The following is an 18,042-nucleotide window of genomic DNA, read 5'->3' on the forward strand; positions in this document are numbered from 1 at the left end:
TCCATTCAAGGCGACTTCTCGTCCGAGAATCATACTGTCATTCAATCGCTGTCAATCATCCAGTACATATATATATATATATGGATATATTTGCATATATAGTTAGATATATACGCATGGTTTCAGCGGTGTTTCACTACTGAGTAGAAGTGATTTTTCCACGTTGTCTGTTTTTCGTCATCAGCCTCAGATGCACATTCAACCTCGGGGCCAGGCGTTGATTTCGTCGTTCTCGCGTTCGATTGTTTTTGACGTCTCTTGACCCTGAAGCCCCACTGTTTAGCCAACATGGGGGCCGCGCATAGACAGGCCAAGAACAGAAAGAGTGGAGGTCGACGTTTGTTCTGCACCGTCATCCATTTCGTTTCGCAAACACATCTGAAAGTCGTTTTTTGTCCGTTCTTGGAAGCGAGGAAGTCAACTAATTTGCCTCTCGAAACTCGAGGTCATGCGGTTCGCCCTACTCGACACGGAGATCCTTGCAGGAGCCACAAGTGCGAGGTTCTTAGCTCACGCGTTCGAGGCGCGACCAGCCTGTCTCTGTTTTTTATTGATTGCTGCCTCAGGCGCGGCATGCGCAACATGGCGGACTTTGTGGTCGGGCGGCTTCTGAAGGGGAACAGAGGCGCCACTCAGGAGGCCCAGCAAATTCGAGGAGACCCCAAAGAGATGAAGGCGACTGTTCTGCGGGTCATGGAGGCCGCGGAGACAGCGGCCTAGGCCTTGTGGAGAACGAGAGAGGCAGCAGACCACCGGCAGCGACACTGTGTAGCAGAGAGATCCGAAATACAGAGAACAAACAACGAGGAGAGAGAGAGACGCCGAGGCACACTGAAAAGCGAGCGACAGCGAAGGCGATATCGACTTTCGAAGGGGAGAGCGCAGGCGAGAGCTCTGAGGGCCAAGGCGCTCCCGTCCACCGAGCGAAAGAGGTTGTGTGGACGAATGTCATCGGTGGGAGTGATCCGTCAGACAGAGTGACTTGAAAGCATTTTGTGGGGCGGTCCCGGCAAACAAAGTTCGAGCCCTGAAGCTCGTTTTACTTTCAGCGAATGCAGGCTTCGGTGCGAACTCTGGTTTCGAGTGCACGCAGTCGCAGGACGCAGGCGCCTCTGACTCGCCTGTCTGGTCCACCCCCGCTGCCTGTCTTTCTGTCGAGAAGCCACCAGGACGGATGGCGTTTGCGGCGCCTTGTCGCCTGTCTCGCTGGCCGCAAGTGCGTCAAGGCAAAGAGCAGTCAAGGGTGGACTTGCGCAACAGTGTCCACGGAATGCGACAGGGCGGCGGGGAACAGAAACTCGAAGGCGTCTCTGCGCAAGCGAGGCGGCACGCTGTGTTCTGGCAGTATGCGAATGAAGCACCGCCCCTGAGGACGCGAAGCTTAAGAGGAACAAAGAGACGCCGACAAGAACAAAGCCAAAGCGAAACAGACAAGGCATGGGACGAAAGGAGCAAGAAAACAGGAAACGGAGAGAGGGAAACTGAAGACGTCGCGCGCGGTCGTTTCGCGTAGACAGCCGCCCAGAGAACGGTTCTGTGGCGGGAAGGAAACGCCAGAAAGAAGACAAGAAAGTGCAAAAACAAATCAGAAACCTACCCGGCCCTCCTTCTGTCCTCGCCGCTCACAGCCCCAAGTGGCAGGCAGATTCAGAAATCCTTCGACAGCCCTCTCAACCCAGCGGTTTGTTCACGTTGAGACTGTCGGACATCGTGGACTCAAAACGCCAAGCGCCATCTCCCTTCGCGCTTGACACAATCTGAGCACAGCACGCCCCACCGGCCACGATAGGCCATCGCCAGCAAGCTGCAAGTCAGCCAGAACGGAAGCGGAAGGCCGTTGAACAGAAGAAACGGCTCAGGTCTTTCTAGCGCCCCGCGCGCCTCTCTTTCTTTGCGACTCTGTTCTTCTCCTTCTCCTTCTTGAGAGCCTCCATTTTCTTCTGCTCCGCCCGCCTCCGCAATTCGCTGTTAGGCAACACAGATAGCACATCAAGCGAACTCTGCTCTGCTCCCTCTGCGTCCACCCGCAGACCAGAGCAAAGGGCAGCGTCTGGACAGAGCCTGAGAGCGAGGAAACTCTCAGTGGGCCTGTCTGCCTTCGCTGACGCAACTCTCACAAAACTGCATACGAAGTTCGCGAAACACTCAGCGCATGCACATGCAAACAGAGAGAAGCGCAGTCACGCACCAAACGCGGAACAAGACTTTCAAAAGGGCCAAGACTCCACAGCAGTTATCCTAGAACCCAGACACCCGTCGCCCTAGATCCTGAACGCGCTATATATATATATATATATATTTATTACATACACATATACATATATATGTATGTATGTATTACATCTTTATTTACAGAGGTACACCTCTTTGTATCGATATACATCTATATGTATGCACATGTGTATATGCCATACGTATAGGCCCTAATGTTTAGATCCGCCTCCATGCGTATAGCTACACTATAGGTATCGATATACATCTATTTGTATAGGGATGCATCTGAATGTATGCATTTATATAGTCATATCTTTAACCACACATCTGTAAATATCGATATATGTTTATATGTATAGACGGATTGACGGTGCGTCATATCGACAACGATAGAAACGAAGTTCTGTTAGGAATTGACGAGGACTTGTTTTCGCGGGTGCCTTTCATCTCCAGAGCATGGAACAGCAACGCCAAACTGTGGTAGACACTGTCGACCAACAGTTTCGCTTCACCGCTGTCCAGACACTCCAGAGCCCAACAACTCACTCCTCGTGTTGCGCCTTCGCCTTGAGGCGATCCATCTGTTGTGCCGCTGCCACCTGAAAAAAAATCAGAATAACGGGATGTGTCTGTCACTTCTACCAAGTCCTTTATCAGGTCTTCGTTCGCATCTGCATTCACTTGTGCTGGCCTCCAGGTGTTTTCAGAAAACTTGGAATGTACCACGCGAGCCGAACACATGGGCCTTTCGGAGATGACTTTTGAGGGAGTGTCGACTCAGTGACTCTCTTTTTGGAATTGGAACTAACTGCGTTTCTGGGGTGCATATTCACTGAAATGTATACGAGCAATGCTTCGTGCATCTTTTGCTGTGTCACCGTGGTGTCGAGAGGCGTCGATGCACGCGTTGTCAGCAAGTGGTCGGCATTCAGGTTTTCGAAGCCAATCCCGATTAGACGAGAATGGAAACGCGCAGAGTGTCTTCCTCGATGTCATTAACTTCCTCGCGGAAAGGAAACAAGCCTCGCCCGTACCCGTGCACGATTGTCATTCCTGAATAAGTCGTCGGCAAGAGGGTCATGCGAGTCCTTCTTGGCCGAGCTGCGGAGCATCTCAGCACCGTTTTCATCAAAGTCGACGACTTCGTCGACTTGCCAAGCGAACTGCTCCATCAGGCGCTGATGACGAAACACACAGGCAGCCACACACTGCATCTGTTGTGCGTGACTTGTGCGCCCATTGAGTCTTTTTTTTTGGTCTCTGGTTCGTCTGTCAAAACACTCGAGAGAGCCTCGGAGACGCTTCTGCGTTGAGCGACGCGTGCAGGCGCCGAGCCAACGCACCGCAAAGTTGTGTGAAGGCGTGCTGGGAACATCAGTGGATCTACGAAGGAACGTAATAACCAGCTGACACCACAGTGCAAGACGTTTCACGCATCACTGAAACCTTGTCCACGTGGGTGACTCATGACATCAGTGTCCTCATGCGGACTGGCTGTATGCAACGGACACACGAGCTTTTCGTTGTCACCACATTCATCGGAATGAACACTAAACGGCATGTTACTGCGTAAAACGTGTGGTACGTTCGCGTTTGTGTCATTCACATGGCAGTGAAGCGACAGTGACAATCAACCACATGAGATTGAAAAAACAAAGCGAAAATTTAAGCTACATTCACGTCGTCACAATTCGATTGCCCTGTATCTTGGCATCGCAGGTATGCAACCTGTGCCGGAAAAGTGTGTCGTTTCGGGCGAAAATAGAGGCATCCGCCCATGTCAACTTCCGCCCAGGTATGAGTGTGTACACACACTACACAGGCCACCACTAACATGCAGATTTCTTGGCGCCCAGCATAACTCCGCTCGAATAAACAGAGACATGGCCGTCACCTCTGGCCGCGAATACGATCTCACAGTACCAAACTGGACGTGATCTCCACAGTATAACAGATACAGGAAGACCACTAGAGCAGCCCATAGATCTCCTGGATTGGTTATGAGCCCCTTTAATTTACATGCAAACACCCAAGTCAGAGACGAACTAAGAGCCTTGAAATACCTGTTTCAGAGCTTTGTCTTGTGGGTTCTCCCACCCCTGCGTCTTGACAGGCGAGCGAGCTGCTGGCGCTGAGGCCGGCGTTGACACTTTGACCGCATCTTTGAGTGCTGCCTCCTGCTGCTCTGTTTTCTTTTGGTGCTCAACTTCCTCCACTTCCTTCACCCATTTGTCCACGCACTCTGCCGCGAAGTCGGGAACGAGGCCCGCAACGGACTCATCTTCGACTGCAAACTGGAGACTTTCGGCAACAGCGTCTACCTTCTCTGTTCGAGAGGCACTGTCGTCTTGAAGAATGCCCATGACGTAATCTGGCGTAGCCGAGAAAAGGTGAGCAATCGACAGAAAAACCCACAGGCAAAAACACGACAAGAAGGAAGGGAACCTGACAGATGAAGGGTCGAACGGGAGGAATAGACAGCAGCTGGAAGGTGAAAGACCCTAGAGAAACACATGAATGTAAGACTGTAAGGCTGCTAGGTCAGTTTGGTAGCCAAAAACCGCGAAACAACAAATATTCACAAGAAGCTGGTGGGATAGCTACAACTGTGGTGGAATTCACTATCCTGAGACGATCAGGCTACTCTATATCGGTTATGTGCTAGGCAATGAGACTGATGTTGGTAAATCGGCTGTAAAATACCCCTATTCCTTTGGGCGGAGTCCCGCAAGTCACGTATCGTTGTCCAAGATTTATCTTCATGTCTGGAACTGCAAATAAAACATGCTAGGAAGCGTACCCTTGAATACGTCTGTGTCGACTTTCAGCTTCTCAAGCTGCTCGCACAAGAAGCTTTCGAATTCGGGACTTCCGGAGTACATGTTGCCGACGTGTGCACGCAGATGGGGTTTCCAGGATTGTCTGTTGCTCAGCTGTGAAAAGCAATCGAGGGTGGAACCTCTTCGTCGTTCCTAGCCCCCGAACTCGATCCAGCCCAGCAGAGCGACGCAGCTGCCGGCGCAGCGGTCCTTTCTGTCGCGGAACAGGGGCTGTGTTGCTCTCCCTGCTCCGTTTATGCAACATCAATCCAGAAAATGAACTCCGAATCTGGACAAATTCCTCGTGGACGATGCTGGTTCAGGGCCACTGCGTTGGTAGTTTCGAACGCATGTGCATAGAGGACCAAGAATCCACCAGTAGTTGAAGCTCGGCGGCGCCAGCGTGCTCCGCAGTTGTCTTTGTAAGGGTTCAAAAGAAACTGGACAGTGGAAGGGAACAGAAAATGCAAACCAAGTCGACGACGCGTTGCCACGGCTTGGAGCGGTTGGCAAGGAGCGAGACTTTTACCGAGAGCATGCCTTTGGCCGCGAGAAGGGGAAGTCCAGATCTCATTCGAATGTGACCCGCATGCACAGAAAGACAAGATGCCCTCTAAGTAGCCGTCCTGCGTTCATTAGAGCACTGAATTGTGACGGAATTCTTCGTAATCGGACTGTCAGCAGTGACCGACATCAGGGAGGTCTCGAACATCTGGTTCCGCATGCATGTCCTGGCAAAGCTAGCATCGATTCAGTTCACCTGCATGCAGAGACGGCAGCCGTCGAAAAGAACAGTGAACTCCGTACACACTTCCTATTCCAGCCGGCGTAAAATAACGAAAGTGATCGCACGCATTTTACCAATAAAGTGCCACGGTCCAATGTATGTACAGCTCACCTCTCGCACTCGGTGGTCAGCAGTGTTCCAGCAAGTAGCTCGCATGCCACACCATTGTGTGTTGTTACGGTCTATCTGGAAAATTTCTACTTGTTTTGGAAGCGAATGCGTTAGCGGTGTCCGAATTTCAATGATTTCAGATTTCTGCAGCGGTTGGCTTGGCCACAGTACTCATGGGAGGAGGAATTTTCTTTCAAGGCGACAACCAGGAGGAGTGGAGACCGGGGTCTCCTCTCGTCGTCCGCTACGTGTGACCAGAGACTCTATCGGTATGCGAGAGATTCTACCCGTTGCGGTCCATGCATTGACACGGCTTTCGTAGTTTGTCCCTGCAGACATTTCATTCCGTCCATGTTTTTGTAAGTCTCAGACAGATCTCTTCCACTTCTTTGCTCGTACGCGACCGTCTGCGGCCTTGCTGCAGGTTGAATCGTCCGCTAGACAACGCCGCCATGAGACGTACTTTTTGTCTTTATCGGGTCGTACCACCTCCCGCAAGAATTCTCAGGCATTCAGCAATTCAACAACGTAACACAAAAGCTAGCGACGGAGCGCGTCCGTTGCTTTCAAACTAGACCACAGCACCAGGGAAGCGAATACGAAACTCCCTCAGCTCTTGCCTGTGGTGTTTCATTGCGAGGCTTAAAAAAAAGGCGTTCCAGGTTACGACCTAAAGCGCAATGCAACTTGCAGTCATATGCAACTCCGGGAATAGCGCTGGACCGGCTTGAGTCTGCCTCCTCTCATGGCGTGTGTGCCTAAATTCGTGGCCTAGCGTACCCATTTCCACACATACCATTACTCTCCTCTACTCCTCTCGCTCCAGGAAGGAACTCGAATGCCGGTCTCCCTGGCATAATCACAGCAGCCCGCCGACACCTGGAACAGCAGCTTGTCGTGAATCCGAGCAACATATAAAAATGGCATCTGGGCGATGGTGAGCCTTCCGGCTGGCCCCACATGCGGCCGGGCGTTGCAGCTGCGACACACCCCGGCCCGACGAACCTTTCTTCCCCGGTTCCTCATTGCAGTTTCATTTTGCATGCTTGTCACTTTTCCAGTCACCTCCCGGTCCTTGAGCCTCTCTCTCCGACCACGGACACTCTCACCTACCGCCCGAGTGACAGAAGGCTTCAACAGGTATCTTTCGCCTTTTAATCGATACCGTTTTCCTTCTCTTCGATTTCGGAGCCTTCGGCGGTACGAACATCTAAACGAGGTGCAGCCCCGACGCATCTGTCGCCTCGCGGGACATTGTCAATGTGCTCCAAGGTCGCATGCCGCTGCCTTAACCACGCTTTCTGTCCCCTTCAAAGTCGGTCGAATCCCTTCGCCTTCGACGCCGGTTTTTGCCGCTGCGTTCCCACTCCTTCCTGGATCTGCATGCGACGCCGACGGAGTCCTGGCGCTGACGCCAACGCAGGCTGTCCAAACACAGTGGAAACCTGGTGCATTTCTATCCCCGCCCTCCCTGACAGTTAAGACGTTTCTACCTAACCGGGGTTGCCGTGCATGCGACTTTCCACTTTTTCAATCGGGATCCCTCAGGAGTTCCCGAACGTTTGTCGCGGAAACTGTCAGGCCTTTTGAGTCAAGATGCAGTTTCTTTAACGTGAGGCATCCTGCCTTCCTCACCCCTCCAGCTCTTCCACTCTTGGTCGTCAGCCGCACACGATGGTCACGTTCAAAGCATTTGTCCTCTGTCCTCCGCCGCGTGCTTTCAACCCCCTCAAAGCAGGGAAGCGGTTGGTGTCTCGGTCAGGACGAGAATCGGTTGAAGCTCCTCGCTTGTCACCAAGGACGGGTCGAACACAGTCCACTGTGGGCGTTCCGCGCTTCGTCTTTTTCGGAGAACTCTCGCCCGAGTGCTGGGAAACGGAGTTCGTGCAGAGAGCGAGAGCACAGAGAACCTGAGATCGAAGCAAGGCCTCTTCCCTCTGTCTTGGAATTGAGACACTGGCTCGAAGATCGTCTGCGAAATGCGATTTCGATTGCTATGGGTGGGGAGGACCTTCGAGACGATATCCCTGTTATCGTAAGAGACCAGGAATGGATATCTGAGTTTTTTAAAAACTCGCTCTTTTGCATTGTGTAACTGTTAGCTAACCCGCTTGAAAAGCATGCTTTGCTTTTGGTGCTTCCGTCATTCCTCCACAGCTGAGTAATACCTCTGCATGACTGTGGCGACATATCTTGCCACTGTTGTAAAATCCTCACTATTTTCTGCTTCCCCATTTCTGTCTCCTTCATGTTCGTTCGTTTCCACTTCGTTCGGCAGACGTGTGTGAGTGTATGGCTTCTCTTTTCTCGTCTTCTTTTGCTTCCTTCCCTCTTTTCTGTCTCTCTTCCTCCATCCGTGTCACCGGACTTCTGTTCAGCCCTCAACACAGAGGACCTCCTTGAATCCTGCGGTGGAGATTCGCCATTTGCTTGTTTCGTGCTCCGTCGCTGGTCCTGTCTCTATGCTCTCGCAGGTGACAGAAGCGATTGCCCCTGCACGTTCCCTTTTCGACTTTCAGTCGAGCATCGCTATCTCTCTTTCTGGCAGAGGCGGTGGAGCTCAGAGCGCTGAAGCTATTGCGGAAGGCCTGTTGAACAATCTGGAGAATGAACGACAGCTGCTGGAGCGCGTCGTCTCTCTCACTGGAGTCAGTGGAAGAGGGTATGTATTTCTTCTTGTGAAAACCGACATAGAGGCGAAGAGAGATGAGGTGTCCAGATCTTGCCGCATGTCGCGTGTAACAGATGAGGGAAGCGCAGCGGGTCGAGGGGGTACTCTGCAGTAATCATGCATGTACTGTTTGGAAAGACGGATGAGCGACAGGCGCATGAAAAGGGGTCATGCGACGGGAAGAGCGTATCTGCTTTCGTCGACACAAACACAACAGTGTCAAGGTTTCTGTATGTGTGTGTGTGTGAAGGACTTTCTTAGAGGGCTCTGCTGCCCATCACGAATTACGAATGCATGCACGATACATGTAGAGAGACACTTGCTGATTGTCTTCGTTCATTTGAACTGGTAGGGTGAGGGTCGATGCTGGAGCGTGGAGAAGACCCATGTGCTTCACATGAATGTTCTTCAGGTTTATCAACTTCAGATTGTCGTCCAACTACCTGGCGTCTCGCCTTGTTGACATGCTTCTGAATACCGAATCAGGAAGTTGCTTGGGATTTCAAAAGGTACCGAAATGCACATAAGGCTGCTGATTTTCACTTGGACTCGCGTTCCGTCTCTTCTTGGCTCTGAGCTTGGAAGTCTCTTTATTGCCTTTCAGTCCATATCCGTCTCTCTGCATCATCCTGGCTGCACTGGGTCTATCGAGTCTACCTTCAATCAGTGAATCTGGGGGTATGTGCACTTGTCTCTATGCCGTCGCTTCTGCCACCCACTGGCATCCGCATGTCTCTGATGAACCGTCTCGTTTTCTCTGTGTATTTCCATACATTGGAGTAGCAGAAGGAGAGGCAAAGTTACGCCCGGAAACCTCGGTTTCTTGTGACACTGCATGCACCACAGAAGCATTGTTTTCGTTAATGATGCTCAGGTGGAGACCCCCGAGCGAATCGTTGTGGATTACGCAAGTCCCAATATCTGCAAAGATCTGCATGTTGGGCATCTTCGCTCAGCTGTCGTCGGCGACACTCTGGCAAAGTAAATATACGGTCTCACCCGTCTCCAGCTTAGGCACTCGTCTCTCTATCCGACTCGCAAATTTATGCATCTAAAGGTGCAAATGCGAATCAATTTATTCGTTTCTTTCGCATGTCACGTGCCCCCACGTTGTGTGGTTTGTTTGCTTCTCGTTCAGTTTGTCTTCATGCTACTGGGGACCCAGGAGAGCCCTCCCATTACTGGATCTGTCCCTGAAAGCCTGAGGACTTTATCGGTTCTATCAATCTAGTAACGCCCTCAAGTTTGGTGTGTCATCATAGCTCACTGCGTACTCCGAATCGCGCCAACAGCGTTCCCCAATGGTACTAGGAAGTAGGAACTCTTCTTTCGTGTACGCATTGTTGGTTGTCTGTGTATCTCTGTTTGAGCGGTAGCTCGACGGCAAAGGGATTGCCTCCACAAACGTTCGTCTGCGTCTCCATCTCTTGGTCATCTCGAGCACGCGTTTGCATTTCTCCAGAGTGTTTTTTGTTATCTGCACCAGACCTCACCGATTTAGGCGTCCTTCGAAGGCAGGCGAGACAGCTATCGCTTCCGTGGAACGTAGGAAGGCATACTGGTTTTTTCTTTTAAACTATCACTCCTCTACCCCGCGCGCGCTCTCCTGCTTCTCCAAAGGCTGTTCTCCTTTTTTGTTGCATGCGTTTCCCAGTTTGCTCGAATTTGCCGGCCATCGCGTGTTTCGGCACAACCACCTCGGGGACTTTGGCTGGCCTGTCGCCTTGGTCTTGGGCGCCTTAGCAGACGCCGAACTCCGCGAACGACCCGACGTTCAGGCTCTCAACGAAGTCCTGGAGCAACGAATTCGAGACGAACTCGAACATAAAGAGGGAGAAAGAGCACGCGAGGAAAGCGAAGACGAAGGATCAAAGCAGAACGAACAAGAAAGAAAAGGAGCCGCCAGAGAAGGGAGCAAGGATGGAGCATCTGGAAAAGGAGGAAATCGTAAAGAAGCAGAAGCCAATCCAGGAGTTGACGAAGAGTTGCATGTTGACTGGAGAGGCATCTATCAGGTAGCGCTGTCTTCACCAATGATCTTGAGAACGGACAAACCATCCGGGGGACGTCTTAGACTGTTTCCCTTCGTATCCTCAACGAGACGGAGATGTCTTGCCGACCTTTCCTTCTTCATTCTGCACTCACCTCCATCTAGGGTAACGTCTGCGGCTCGTGGAATCTACTTTGTTGGGCCAGAGTTTTTGTGAGGTGCGACACTGGTAACGGGTGTTTCCCCAGTGCCCTGTTTGATGTATGATCAATAATGCTCTCGATCGACCCAATGAAATCTGGGTGCTCGACTTCCGAAACAGCAGAATTTCCAGGGAAGGACGCGGATCGTTTGTTCTTGAAGGTCATGTTCGTGACCTCCAGGAACCGTCCGTCTCCTCGCGCAGTCTGCATCGTGTCAGGAGAGCACACCGCATTTGCTACCCCACGAACGGAGTGTTTTCGATTCTTCAGTCCGCTGCGGCCCTTCCTCAGCTCTGCCAGCAGATGAAGAGGCCGTTTTTCTGAAACATGACGAAACTTCTGTCTTCTCAGCAGCTCTCTGGAGGAAGATCGTCCCCGCTACTGATAAATCACAAGCGAACGGTGTCGTTCCTTGTGGCGGCTTCCTGAACTCTCTAAGAACTGCATCTTTCCGGACCGTCGCGTTCGAGCTGTCAGTCACCGGCATCCAAGGCAGTGTTCGTTTTGTCTCCCTTTTCCTTTGTCGGCCTTCTCCGTGCGCCGTTTTCCGGCTTTCATCATTTGCCGTGTGTGACTTTGTTTTCCGTGGCTCCGAATGTGTCAGGCTGCGAAAGCGAAGGCGCAGAAGGACGACGTTTTCAAACGTGCATGCGGCACATTGCTCCTACGACTGCAAACAGAAAAAAACTCTGCCCTTTCGCGAACTTGGGAGGCGCTCCGCCGTTTATCTCTCGAGGTGACTCTTGGGACGTTTTCTCTCACGTTGAAAGTGATAGATATGCGTTTCTCATAGGGGATGACGTACTCGGTAGCCACCCGTCGCGGTGGGAGCTGTGTGTGTGCCGACGCAGGGCGTTTTCTGGGAGGCGACCGCCTGAGCGAGTGGACGCATTCAACAACCTTGTCCTGCCTGCTCGGCTGCGTAGCTTGCGGCACAGACGCGGCTGAGACGGCCAGACTGTTCTTCTGGTCTTCTCGGACCAAATTCTCTTTTCGCCTCTCTGCGGCTTGTCACGCTCACGGATCTCCCTTCCAAACAGCTCTTTCTGTCGCCGGGGAAACGTCTTCTTTGCATGTTTGCTCATGCACATCGAGTTGCATCCGATATACATATAAGGCAGGGTATGTCGACATATATATATATATATATATATTTACATATATAAAGCACCAGTATCGATATACATATATATATATATAAATATATTTGCATACATGTGTATCAATATACGCAAACATGTATGTAAATCTACCTAGTACGATATGGAAATATCTATATATATAAATGTGTCTCTCTTGTCTGATTTCGTACAGAACTTCGAGAGTGTATATCGGCTTTTGGGTCTCCATCGTCAAGATGTTTTAGGCGAGTCGTTTTATGCGCCGCTAATTTCTCGTGTGTTACACTTTCTGGAAACTCGCGGTCTCCTTCTCTCGCTTCCTTCGGGTGCTCTTTGCGGCGCTTTGACCGCCCGCGAAGCGGCAGCGGAGACCACTGCAGGAGCACAGACCAAGGAGCGGGAGAACAATGGCAGCAGACTCGAACATGACAGGCAAAATCAGAGACCTGAAGAAGGGCAACACGCTCTGAATGACGATCGAGAAAACCGAGAGCCTCGGAAGGAGAGTGACTTTAGAAATTTCGTAGAAGGACGAGAGGGCGAACAAGAGGGTTACAAAGAAGTACATGCGAAGGAAACAGAGTCGTCAAAGACAGAGGGCGAGTGCCCAGGATCTAACGAAGAGATCGGCTTTTCCGGAGACATTGTCGTTCTGAAGAAGCCGGGAAACGCGGTCACATACGCCGCCACAGATCTTGCAGCAATCCTTTACAGGTTCGTGTTTCAGTAGAATTCCACTGTTTCGTTGTTGCATAAAGTGGGTCGTTCAGGCTCTCGTTTCAGCTCTCCTCGTTACCAAGTTCCACACCATCCTGGCGCGTTCTCAGTTGTGTCTTTCGTCTCCCCTTCCGGTTCCTACAACCTCAGTTGTCTCCTCTCTCCTCTGTTCGCATGTGCCTCCTCGGCTCCTGTTCATTCATCTGCTAAGCCTTCAAGCCTGTTCGCCGTTTATCCTTTGCATTTACCAAGTTCATGCTATATCTTTACTGAAATAAAAGGCGTCTCTGCGTTTCTTCTGTCCCCGTCAGGTCTGCGTCGCTACAGGCTGACCGCGTGCTGTACGTGGTTGACAGCGCACAAGACTCGCATTTTAAGCGCGTTTTTTCTCTCGCGCGTGCAGCTGGCATTGCCTCAGCGATCGGGGATGATCTGCGTGAAATGGGAGGAAAGAACGGACAAGCCACTACCAAGACGGCGCCACAGCCGAGAGGGCCCCCAGACGGAGTGAAGGCCGAGGAAGGCGACGACGAGAGAAGCGCCTGGGGGGCGAGACGTGGAGACGAGAAGGCAGGTGACGGAGGCATGGGTGTCTCCATATCTGTGTCGCGCTCAAGTGAGAGAGATGTCGAGAGAAAGGACGCCTTGGAACCCAGAGAGCAGCCGACCGTTGCCGGGAGAGAGCACCGTCGCCACGGCGGTGCATGCAAGAATCAATGCCTCCATCGAGACAGTCCAGGCACCCAACTCGAACATGTGATTGTTGGACTTGTGAAAAACACAGAGGGAACGAAGATGAAGTCGCGAGAAGGACAGGCACCGCATCTCGCCGGTCTTCTCCAGGACGCCATTCGCCATGCCGGTAAAACAGCGGAGTTGGAAATAATTCAAAAAACAATATCCAGAGATGCCCAGATTCGTTCTCCTTTCTGCATGGTGTATTTGGGGCTTCGAGGCCGAGTGAACCCGGGAGCATAATGAACGTAACATGACGGTTCTGGACAACGCTTTGAATTCAGCTTTTGTAGCAAAGATGTGTTGCCAGATGCTTTCAGATCTGTTCCACGTTAATCCAAGTTCCTCAGTCCACTTCTATCGTTTGGTTGTAGGAGTCGTGGGGAGTGTTGCGTTATGCTTCCTGCCAATGCATGTACTTGTGGTGGTGGCATTTCAGAAATTGTCGCAGATGACCCCGGTTATCTCTGGTTGATGAATCCGTGAAGCGTAATGGGTTCTGTTTCTCCTGTGTATAGCATCGTATCTATGTGCCGTGCCTTTTTGTCCTCGACTCGTTACCTGCATTGCGGCATTCCCTGTGCTTGTTTTCATGAGTGGAGTCGTAGCTGTCTTCATGGCGTAGGCACAGTTTCTGTCGCTGGTCGCGTCCCCTCGTAGAACGCCTTCAGGCTGTTTGTTGCGTCTTTGTCTGTGCATGCTTTTTCTTTGTTCCTATTCTCTCTTGACAGAAGGCAACCTTGGAAGACGGACAGACGATGGTCCACTCTCTGTCGCGCCGGATGCGGGGAGACCAGAGGATCGCCACACCAAGGCCCGGATCCTTGGTGAGTGTGGCTTTTTGTCTTTTTTGAAGTCGTCTCGCGGCCCGAGAAGCCTCGCGCATGCGCCCCAGCTCAGCCGGCGATGACACGCGGCAGCGAATCACTGACACCCAGGCACCCCTGTTTATAGAGTCATATCATGTGGTCTGCAACCGTTGTGTTCCGAGTACCAGCTTTGCACCGAGAGGGGCGGCGGCTGTCTATATCTGTTATGTGGAGTCGTAGCTTCTAGTAGTGTTTGAGTCCTTACTAGGACCGAGACGGGAAGTGTGTTTCAAAGCAAAGGGAAGTTCAGCCGGGACGTTCGCGCTGGTGACGATTCTGAAGCGCGTCGAAACGCTTCATGATAAAGAACATCAACCCCTTAAGCATTTTGTCGACACTTGTCTGTCTTGGCGGTGTGTCGCGACAGAAGTCACACATGTTCACTCAGACCTTCAGGGCAAAACCAATGACTCTTCAGGTCCGCATTGCTCGCTCATATAAGTCTTCCATCAACACACACGCCATCTCCATTTAATGACCCCACCTACGCTACTCATTCCATATATATATATATATATATATATATGAAACGGTGGACGTGTCTTGAAGCAAAAGTCTATGTATGAGTAAATGATATATGGGTAAGTACATGTGGGAAGCCTTCCTGAAGCGGTGAAGGATGCAGTATTTAAATAGGGTTGCGTTGAACTTGTTTCAGAGAAAGGTGCTATGAAGTGTGTGGAACTGTACGTTTGTGACGTCTGCAGGCATTGCCGCCGTGAAATACGCAGAACTGAGTACAAGGCGAGATGTCGATTATGTGTTCTCTCCTGAAAAAGTGCTAAGCCCCAAAGGCAACACGGCGCCTTATATTCTCTACTCGTTGGTGCGCGTGAAAGGCATTCTTCGCCGCGCCGGCTGGGCTGCTGGCATCCCATCCGAACTTCGGGGCAGTGAGTTTGTCGCACAAGCAAAAAACGGCAAAACGTTCGAGGATAATCGACCAGGTTTGGGTATTCCATGCCCTCAGCTGGGAACCTGGCCTGCTCGTTCAGTCTAGGACTTTTTTCACGTCTCTCCTCTGTTAGAACTTGAAAGTAACTGCAACATGTCTTGACCTTGGGAGCGATAGTTCCAGGAACGGTGCAGACAGTGATAAAACATGGTCTGGACGACCGGCACCTCCGCGGCGTCGTGTGTTTTGACACTCGCAATGATAGATCGCAGTCGGCAGGGCGCTCTGGCACTTTTATAATTGTTGAAACGGGGACAATACGGGTCTCTTTTTGGCACACTGCATCCGCTGGCGTTTCTCCATGCGGTCGTGTCCTCTCAGAACCGAACCTGCTCTCCGACATGGTTTACCACCTCCACCGGAACGACCTTGATCGTCAGCTTGGTGTGCGGCTGCTGGGATTTGCGATTGCCATCGAAGACGCGATTCAGACACTGATGCCAAGCAAGCTGACAGCGTATCTGTATTCGGTGTGTTTGCTTTTTAATGCGTTCTATGAAGAATGCGAAGTCACCAAAGCCACTGACGAGGGTCTCCGGCTGACAAGGCTCCTTCTCGTTCACGGGGTTCGACAGGTTTTGGAAAAATGCTTGGATCTCCTCGGCATTCAAGCGGTTGAAACACTGTAAACAGAGGGACCCCGTTTGACGGCCTCTGGGAGCCACGCCTTTAGAGGCCTGTCAATTTCTTTTGCATCGCTTTGCACGTATCCTTTTCTCTGCATTTCCTCTTCCTTGTAGCGACCCAGAAAGATCTCATTTTATTTGACATCACTCAGCCTAAGCGTTTCGACTCAGTTGCACAGCCATTAGATAGCGGCTACCAATTCCGCGGTAGCAAGACCATTTTTATTCGCCTGCGTCTGGCAAGTCTTTTTCTGGAAAGCAGGCGACCGGTCTACACTCTTCTCGAGCCACCTGTTTGTCTACGACTCTTTGGCAATACATTTGGACACATCAGCCTCACACTGATCGGTTAGGTGGCGCGTTGACGTCGGAAATGAATCTTGGGTTGTTTTGCATCTCTGAGAAGCGAGTGAAATATTGGCACGGTCCACAACGGTTTCCTCTAGAAAGGAACTGCTGAAATAGGATGGAGCACTCAAAAGAAAAAACGGTCAGAACGCGGGAGGGGAACTCCGGACGGAACACTGAAGAGAAACAGCGGACAAACAGGTGGAGAGAGACTACCGGCGGAACAACGAAGAGAAAACACGAACAGCTGAGGGGGATATATTGCAGCTCTGCACACTCTGCCGTCCACGTTTTTTCCTCCTGAATCGATATGAGCCGGCACAAACCCAAGTCTCATTTTTCTCGGCGGCATACGCTCACAGCTCCCCTGTCCGTTGGACAGAATGTCTGCAACGGCAGAGAGGGGGAAAAGAGCCCAAGAAGAAACTAGCAGAACGTTCTGCAGCGACGACAACCGGGAATGGGAGGGTCATGGTCCACTACAATAGGAAACGCTTGCTCCGAAATCGCCGGGGAAAGGATTTCTGTCGCGGTGTCACGTTACTGCACGCGATATTGGCACATGCGTACGGCGAGTAATTGTCCTTATCTGTCTCTCTTTTCTCTTTTCGGAAACGCTATTTACATAGATAGAGAGCTGTAAATACGCAAGTAGGAGAAGGTAACTACGGTCGGCGACCGCCTGGACTGCCTATCTGATTGGCCGTGGCTTTTGCCCAGATGCACCGTCTGCGTCTGCGCAGGTTCTCGGTATCGTTTTGGACGTCCTTGAATTACCAGATAGATTGACCGACGTGCTTATGTAAACACCTGCGAACCCGCGTACGTTTTCCAAGTTCGCCAGCGGTGAGCGGAGGCGTTGAGCATGAAACGTGTAGCTCGTTCCATTCTAAAGGATCTACGGGTTCGGCCGTGGCATCAGTCATTGTGCTGCTCGTGGCAGCGAAGTGACAACAACTGTTGCGTCACACATTTGCTTGCACACAAGTTACAACACAGCAGATACGCACCATCTCCTGATTCTGTTCGTCTCTGTTTTCTCCTTTTAGGCGTTTAGAACCGCAGGCTACAAACCTGTTTCACTCGAAACACCTTGTGCCGGGAGTTTCTATGGCACACAACGAAGAGCAGTTTTTTCCTCATTAAGCGTCCTGTTCGTTTGCCGGTGAATCGAGTGTTAACGTCTGTGAACATGAAAATGGATGCATGCCAAATAGTTCCAATATTTTGCAATCTTGCTGTGTTTGAGTTCTTGACGCACGCACAGGAGCATCGGGGATATTTTTGTGATTAATTATGTCCCTTCGTTGCGTGAAGGTAGTGCATCTTCGCCTTTCTCGTGCGTGAACGACTGAATTTGTCGCTGCAAATTTTCCTTATAACCGTTTTTGTGTGGCATGCTGTTGTCTCGGAGTGCGATTGGTGCACGGGTGTGAGGTGGTCAGATTTGCTACGTGCATAACTGGCGAATTCTAACCTGCCACTGCCTCACGTTCAGGACTCGAACGGTTGTTCCTATTGTAGCTTTTCTTTGTGGGCCTCGTTCGTCGTTCTTCTGCGTGCTTCCGCTGTCTCTCGTCCCTCCCCACGTTTCCTTCTGTTTTCTTTTTCCCGCTTCAGTCTCTTCCTGGTTCGCCTCCTTTCTCCCCTGCTGCGATGCTCTTTGTCTCTCACTTCGTGCTCGCCTTCTGCTTCGTATTGTTCTCGCCACGGGCATGTTTAACCTTCTCGGTGTTCAGTCGGCAGTCTCTTAGATGTGGGCGGTAAAGAAAAGCAATGAAATAGAGGCGTACCCGTGTTGTGGAGGGACAAGGCTGAGGTCAGATGTTTCTAATGATTCTGGCGCGAGGTCTCGGTGGGATGGGTCCGCGTATTG

The 18,042-nt window shown here is 51.3% G+C and overlaps 3 protein-coding genes across 3 annotated transcripts; 2 read left to right on the forward strand and 1 right to left on the reverse strand.

The window, feature by feature from the left end:
• Positions 1-288: 288 nt before the first annotated feature.
• TGME49_233842 (hypothetical protein) lies at positions 289-720 on the forward strand (the record flags this gene model as incomplete). The annotated part of the gene is made up of 1 exon (XM_018780379.1): positions 289-720. The coding sequence occupies one exon, from the start codon at positions 289-291 to the stop codon at positions 718-720; it is 432 nt and encodes a 143-aa protein (XP_018636763.1).
• An 877-nt stretch (positions 721-1,597) lies between these two features.
• Positions 1,598-5,096, reverse strand: TGME49_233850 (hypothetical protein; the record flags this gene model as incomplete). The annotated part of the gene is made up of 5 exons (XM_002368192.2): positions 1,598-1,965; positions 2,761-2,813; positions 3,249-3,392; positions 4,278-4,585; positions 5,015-5,096. 5 exons carry the CDS (start codon positions 5,094-5,096, stop codon positions 1,866-1,868), a joined length of 687 nt encoding a protein of 228 aa, XP_002368233.1. The 3' UTR covers positions 1,598-1,865.
• Positions 5,097-5,797: 701 nt separating this feature from the next.
• Positions 5,798-15,821, forward strand: TGME49_233860 (DALR anticodon binding domain-containing protein; the record flags this gene model as incomplete). The annotated part of the gene is made up of 12 exons (XM_018780380.1): positions 5,798-6,200; positions 6,993-7,966; positions 8,406-8,593; positions 9,015-9,111; positions 9,477-9,583; positions 10,257-10,617; positions 11,400-11,531; positions 12,110-12,630; positions 12,945-13,495; positions 14,100-14,195; positions 14,945-15,130; positions 15,514-15,821. 12 exons carry the CDS (start codon positions 5,798-5,800, stop codon positions 15,819-15,821), a joined length of 3,924 nt encoding a protein of 1,307 aa, XP_018636762.1.
• Between the last annotated feature and the right edge of the window lie 2,221 nt (positions 15,822-18,042).

The sequence above is a fragment of the Toxoplasma gondii genome, chromosome VIII (genome assembly GCF_000006565.2).
Source record: "Toxoplasma gondii ME49 chromosome VIII, whole genome shotgun sequence".
Classification (NCBI taxonomy): Eukaryota; Apicomplexa; class Conoidasida; order Eucoccidiorida; family Sarcocystidae; genus Toxoplasma; species Toxoplasma gondii.